This window comes from Melanaphis sacchari, unplaced genomic scaffold (genome assembly GCF_002803265.2).
Source record: "Melanaphis sacchari strain LSU unplaced genomic scaffold, SCAv2.0 Contig28_pilon_pilon, whole genome shotgun sequence".
Taxonomy (NCBI): domain Eukaryota; kingdom Metazoa; phylum Arthropoda; class Insecta; order Hemiptera; family Aphididae; genus Melanaphis; species Melanaphis sacchari.
The window spans coordinates 178,536-186,519 of NW_020271162.1; the positions used below are offsets into that span (position 1 = coordinate 178,536).

General features: G+C 25.5%; 1 protein-coding gene across 1 annotated transcript in view; it reads right to left on the reverse strand.

Annotated features, from left to right (window-relative positions):
- Nucleotides 1-400: 400 nt before the first annotated feature.
- LOC112595661 (cytoplasmic protein NCK1) overlaps nucleotides 401-7,984 on the reverse strand; it is a gene marked incomplete in the record, with an annotated part of 12,428 nt that continues 4,844 nt past the window's right edge. Inside the window, 7 exon segments of the mRNA XM_025340943.1 lie at nucleotides 401-855; nucleotides 2,532-2,752; nucleotides 2,816-2,998; nucleotides 3,095-3,386; nucleotides 3,465-3,710; nucleotides 3,798-4,008; nucleotides 4,070-4,276. Of these exon segments, the coding sequence (XP_025196728.1) occupies nucleotides 2,546-2,752; nucleotides 2,816-2,998; nucleotides 3,095-3,386; nucleotides 3,465-3,710; nucleotides 3,798-4,008; nucleotides 4,070-4,196 (1,266 nt within the window).

Sequence of the window (7,984 nt, forward strand, 5' to 3'; positions counted from 1 at the left end):
CTATTCTGTTTACAACATTATTATATAACACAGTGATGTACATTAATTAGGCATTTTTCAAACATTTATTGTTTGTAACCTTATACATTATTTAAAATACACGGTTATGACTAGTAGTTATAGTTTTCATAAGGTACTTAGAAATATTGGATAATTATAGTAGTGTTATTATATCAAACTTACTCAAATAGTAGAAAAAAAAGAATTATATAAATAAAAAATTATGATCTAAGTTTCTTTTTTTAAATATTTGATTTTTCTTTACTTTCATAAGAAACTTCTTTATCAACATTTAAAGGATACATTTCATTGTGTTTTAACTACTTTATGATGATAATAATTATAATTATTAATTACACTATTTACATTTATATAATGACAATTTACCGTATAATATTACTAAAACTATTATAATTTTATAAAAGTCGAAATACAAAATAGCAATACAAATCGTTATCACATTTTCACAGCAGATTATGAATAGAACAAGAGCAAGTCATATCACTATTTTATTTAGTACTGAAGTGATTGATTATGGAACGACACCAATTATGAAGAAATAATAATTTTATAACAAAAAAAAAAAAAGGATATAAAAAAGGATTTGTTTCCAAAGAAATTTATGTTCAAGAAAAAATGAAAAAGATAACAAATTTATAAAATAACTTGAGAAAAACTTATTAAATGACTAGTCTATTGAATGGTTCTAATAATTGTTATTTAACACATTTAAGATATCTTGATTCCTTATTATAATTATTAAACGTATAGAGAGTTCACTTCTATGTAATATCATAAAATTATAACTTTTCTTGATACAAATTCACACCAATTTGTTTTACGGTTTTCATTGTTCTAAAAATATAAAAAAAGTTACATATTAGTTAATATACAAACAATTTAATTTAATCAATCAATAAATTTAAATAATGACTTTTAAATATAGGTACAAAGTACAAAATAACAAACAGATTAGCAAAATAACTGACAAAGAAATTATAAATTAACTTTAGATAAACAAGTATAGTGTATTTACAAAAACTCAGTACATAAATTAAAACAATAGTTGAGTGATTAATGAAAGACATTTATATTGTAATTTAAAATTGTATTTAATTCAAAAATATTCATTTTTGTTAATACATTTTTTTAAAGGAATATAATTAATTATTTTAACTATTTTTTAGTAATTCATTCTGTTAACACTTTAAGAAAAAACCATTCATAAATGAATATAAAAGAATATTTAATATCAATTTTATCTGATGTCAATTTATAGAGTTTACCAAAAATGTTTTTATATAACTTACTAGTTTCATATTGAAATATCAGAAATCAAGTATTATTAAAATGTAATTCACAATATCAACCTATTGATTACAACTTTAAATTAATATGGATTTGTATAAGCCCTAGGCAACAGTTGAATTTTTAATTAATAGTAAAAATTAAATTTTTTTTAATAAATATTATTTTATCACAATTATAAAATAGTATTTTTTGATTTATATTAATCAATGAATAGGTATTAACTTATTGACTATAGGTAAGTACTACATTAAATGTATGTCAATTAATACAATAATAAAAATATTAAATTACTACAATTTAAAAATAATTATGAAATTCTACAAACTCAATTATTAAAAATACTGACTATACTCTGGCCCACATAATAATGCACTCGTTTTGCGTAGACGGGCGACAAGGACAAATGTCAACGTAAAAGACATGTGAAATTGGTAAAAATGTACGAGAGTTATTGCCAAGGTTTGTTTTCTTATAGTCCAGAATAAAAATGTAACAAATGTTAAGCCGTATTATAAAATTAATGAAATATTGTAACTTATTATAAAATTGATGGTCATAATATAATTAATTATATTAATATACATATTATAATACATTTCATATATTTATTTGTAATAATAAATGTATGCATTAAAAAAAAAAAAAAAACAATTAATAATTTTATAACACCAGTGTTGTTAATAAGATACATATAAAATTATTTCAATTAATATAGCAATTTTTTTTTTTCAAAACGAGAAGTTACATATTTACCATTAATTATCCTAACATTTTAATTTTTTTTAATACCTGATGATTAAATAAATTCAGTTTTAATTAAAATACCATTATATTTACAGTAGAACCTCGATTATCTGTGTTTGCGATTAACCGTGCCCATTCTTCCAAACATTTTTAAACATAATACTCGATATCGACAATCGTATTAATGACATTTTTGACGATAACTTCATATTTTAAGCCCTAATAACTTGTTGTAGGTATACAATATTATGGATGTAGGACGTATGTATAACATTATTGTATGTATACGTCTTCTTATGTATATTTCTAATTACAATTGAATCAAAATTTTTAAAATTTCATTATTATAAAAAGTCTCGATTAACCGTGATTTTCATTTATCCGTGTGACCCTCTCTCCATCATTACCCAGGATAATCGAGGTTCTACTGTATATATAAAATATAGAATTACACTTATCATAGTAAAAAAACTTACCAATGTTTAAATAATTATGGATTTGCTCGAGGCAATGCTCTGACCAAAAACAATTTTTCTCCTTGCTTATTGGTGTATATTGGAGCTCTTTGATAATGATCTACAAGTTGATCAAGTGTATGAAACTTGCGTTGACCAATACAATATAATGCTCCTTCGACATGCACTCGGAAATGTTTATTACGTCCTGGAGCTTTTAAAGACACTGAATAATCCCCTACCTGTACATAAATAACAATATTATAAATTTTTATGTTAGGTATAAGTATTAATTTTAAATATACATTAGTCTCGCTGTCTCTAACTAAGAAATCGCCATCTTGTCCATTGTTGTTCAATACTGTATCACATTGAGCTCGAGTAATTGTTCCATAGTACCATGGCTTTCCCACCAAATGTGGTTTATCAATAACTTGTACGCTACTGGCTGCTTGAATTAGTGGTTGTGCTAAATATTCACTGAGTTCCTTTAAATTTAAATATTTACATTATAAGCTATCTCATAACATACATAACAGTCTAATATTCTAATTCAATGTACAAAATGTTGGACTACTATTTACCTGCAAATAGTTCTTTGGTACTAAACCAATTTGACCTTGGCCGTTCCTAGCTCTATACCATTCTGGATCAGCAGCAGGTCTTTCTAAAATCTCCAGGCGATCGCCTTTTTCAAAACTTAATTCCTGGTCAGATGTACCTGTGAATGGATATAAAGCAACAACAATGTCCAACACATTCTCAGCCATTGCATATGTATGAAGACCCATGTCATCTCCATTATTGTCGTCTTCTTGAGTGGTATAATTACTAGGAAACCAACCTGCCATACAACCACTTTGACCTCTCCACCAACTGTAAACAAATTTCACATTTTTATTATATGTATTTCATTATACGCAAATATTGTCACCAGTGATATAAAAGCTTTACCCATCATTGCTCTTTTCAAGAATTAATATCCTTGTTCCCTTGATTAAAGATAATTCGTCTGGTTGTTGAGCTTGGTAGTTATACTTTACTAAAGCTGTACCTATTGCTTCTGATGGATCAGCCGGTAAACGTCTGGCCATTGAAGGAGATTCACTTACAGCACGGCCATTGCCATGACTACTGCATGGTAATGTTTTGCTACCAGTGCTAGAGTTACCCGCACCTTTTTTAACTTTTTTCTTTATACTAAATTAAAAATTACAAAAACAATTAAAATTAATTTTAATTTAGATAGTTACTTACTAAAAATTTAAGTCAATATTTTTTTTTTACCTATCAAAGAGAGAAGGTTTTTCTTTTTTCACATAGTTGCTAGGCACATATCCTGAAAATCCACGAGCATTTTGAACTCTCCACCAATGTTTTGAATCATCCAATAATAAATAGCGATCATTTTTCCGTAAATCTAATTCTTGAGCACTTTGTGCAACATAGTCGTATTTAGCCACAACGTAACAATTATCTTCTTGGTTGGATTTATTTACTAAAAATCAATGTAATTATTAGAAAAACTTATAAAGCCAAAAAGTGAAAAACATTTTTACCTGGTCTCATGGCTGACATGTGATGATGATGAGGTGTGTGTGGCGGTGGGCGTATGTTATTTGCTGCTGACTTGCCTTGCCAAGTAGCTGATTCCCGATCGGCAGCTAACAATCTAGCTTCCAACATAACTGTATGAACTTAGTATAACTGTAGCAATACTTAAATTGTCCAGGGAAATTTAAATGCATTAAAATTGACAAAACATTCTGAAAATAAAAATAAAAAATTAGTAATTTCTCTTACTTAGATTAAACATAATAATGCAATATAATACACATTTTATTTAATTATATTATTAAAACATTTTTTAACATTTATTATCATTTAAAATGTTAGCATTTATTAGTTTCATTACCGTGAAATTAAAACAAAATATCTATTAACATTATCTGATCTCAATTATTTACATTATGCTACAAAATTTTATTCAACAGTCTAAACTATAGTACTACACATAATTTCAAAAACATAACTTAAATAGAAATTTAATTATTTAATTGATTTTAACACTGAGGGAGACCAGATTACTAAAGAGAAAAAACTGAAACAAAAATGTTTTTTTATTTTTTATGTATTAATATAATATAGTGTATAATAATTAAATTTGTAATATATTAATTGTACTTTGAATTCGATTTTACTAACTATAACAAATCATATTTTAATATGATAAGTAATTTACTGGTGGTTTAATATGTATCTATCAAATGTCAATATATGATGAAATAATAAATTATTGAACAATACGAACAATATAATAGTGGGAATGCTCACTTATCGATCAACTATAGAATACAACTGATTTGATAAATCATAATAAATGACAATTTTTGTTATATAACAAAAATGGAAATGACAAGTACCATAAAGTAGAAAGGTAATACAATTATAAAATTATGTAATATTAATACTAATAATAAAATTAACGTTTAATTCACAAAAAAAAAGACACAAATTTTATAAGTTAAGACAATTCCAGAAAACCGAACGTCTGAACACCCTGTATACACTTGAATAATACTTAATAATACTATAACAGTTAAAATAAGACTAAAATATTTCTTTTCATTTGAAATTATTTAAGCATAACATCTATATAATGAATAGAAATAATATTAAATTTAGTGTAATCAAGCATGAGATTATATTTACTTACACTGTTTTAATAACCATTAATTTTACATTATCTGGAGATAAACATTGAATTAACTAATTAATTGTAACAGAAAAATAAGAAAAACATTTAAGTAAATGTTAGAGACAGCATTAAACAGATTCTTCAGAATTGGATTTTAAAATATTATTCATTAATATAATTATAATTTCATAGTCACAAAAAAATAAAATGATTACATATTTAATTATTAAAACTATTAATGTATTATTAATAATTATTGTTAATAGTAAATTTTAATTTAAGCCTCACAACCTACACATCATGTTATATTTTTTTTAACTTAACAAGTCCCAATACAAAATGTATTAAAAGCAGGAAAAGTATTATTTAGATTACTATGGAATATTACACTTAACATAAATCTTAAGTATTCTAGATTATTAGTTATTACATTTATAATTTGGCAGTTTAGTTGATAAACATAATTAAGTTCAAATATGATTTGCTTGAAATCTTTAAGTAGACAAATATAGTGTAGTAATGAATAATAAATGAAGCATTAAATAGTAATTACAACATGATATAACATGACAATAATGGCATAATAAAATTTGAATTAAGAATTCATAACATGACTTCATTTGGCCTACATTAATTATTTTATAACTCAAATTTAAATGAATATGTGGGTAATATATAAAATTATTTAAAATTAAACAGGAACTTAGGAATATAATTGAATATATTTTAAGATTCATTTATAAAAACGTATGTCCCAAATAATTTAAGTATTCTATTATCTACTACTATAAACTTCCTACGGATTTATAACTAATCATACCATAACCTACCAACTAATATTATTTTTTTAAATAAAATAATACATATTTAGTATAGTGCATTAACATTTAGTAAAAGTAAATATTAATTATACCAAACAGACAACTAAATTTAAGTATTAATTTATTTTAATAAATTCTTAAAACAATATATTAAAATTATGTTTAATGTTTTACTTAATTACTTAGGCATTTAAAATTAATCAACCTATGATATAAATAAAAAATAATTATCTATAAGTGCATAACTTAAACAAATAGCAGTATAAGTACACATATTTCTCCTGATATGCAATTTAAGTAAGAATTTGTTATAACTTTCCATCTAACCCATATTTCTTTTAGAAAATAATAATTGTATGTAATCTTATTACTTTTGAAATTTATAATTAATAAAAGTTTTTAAGTATAAAATATACAACAAAATTAAATCATAAAATGTTATAGATTAATTACTCAATAACACATTTAAGCCAATAAAATAAGTATGTATAACTAAATATTATTTTATTTTGTATTAACATTATATTTACATTATAGTTTTAATTTAGTTTTTAATAATATTTAACAAAAATAGAAATAATAAATGATATGCATTAACATCTTAAAAAATTTTAAACCTATTTTTAATAATAGATAAGGAAAACAATTTTCTCAGAGGTATTAGATTTTTAAATTATCCTTATATATTTTGAAGTGATGCGAGTTGTAAATTTATCAAAACAATAATATACAATAAATTACTTTTACTGTTCTAAAAATCAAGTAACCACTTAATTTTTGTATTTTTTTATCAATAGATTAGGATTAAAATACAAATAGGGATTATTATTATAAAATGATAATGACAGATAATGATAAAGATTATAATTAATGATCAAAGATTATCATTTTAATTCAACTTAATTATATGATAACAAAGGGATCAAAGTAAACAGTTTATATCACTATAAACCATAGTATTATATACTATTATATATCGTTTACCATAATAGGCATCAATCTTTAATGTTAACAGTTGTTTATACAATTATTATCAAAAGTTGTTAAATCTCTATTTATATGTCTAAATGAAAGTTTGAAATAGAAAGTATGATTATAAAAGTAAATTGTAAATATTGGATTAATCAAACCTACCGATTGATATCAAGTCATCGAGATTATTTGATATTTGTTTATATTAATCATGTTATACTTGTTTTCGAGTATGATATTAAAAGGTCAAAACACTTGGCGTTTAAACGTTAAGACTTGCTATTATGCCAATGACGAATAACGTTTCAAAGGGCCACTCTTAGACCAGTCATTTCAAAGCACACTTGTGTAGTCAAAGTTTGTAATACGTCTATCTAATTGACCATATTTTGTTTAGGACGAATAGTAATAGGACTTGACAACACAGGACACCATGGCATATAGGTGCACGTACATCTGAGCAAGAACTCGTACTTTAAGTCGCCACAAGGCTCGGTCTGTACTTTAAAGAGATCCTGATCAGACAGCAGGAAGTATCAGAAGTTTAATGGGCTTATCGGATACTGGCTGCTATGGAAATAAACTGATCAAAATACCACGATGTCGATGTCTTACAATCCACAACTTCTCGTAATCATCCGAGTCATCACAGAACAGCGATTAGATAGTTAGTATACCTACACCCACTAAAATAATTGTTTCAAATAAAACGGCCGTCGATTAAAAACAAAATCGCCTCTACTTTCCCCTACGCCAAAACCGTAACTTGGTGGTCCATAAGGTACGCACATCAGACACAGTTCGATCGGCGAGGAAAGAGACCCACCACCAATCATCCATCCATCCATCCATCCATCCATCCACATAATCTCGGACGACGAGTAGCCGGCAACCCTCGCTCGCCGGCCCACGGGTGTGGGTGGCGGCGGGGTGAGAGCCGACAAAAACCGTCTATCGAACGTTTTGCGTGACTCACCTATGTG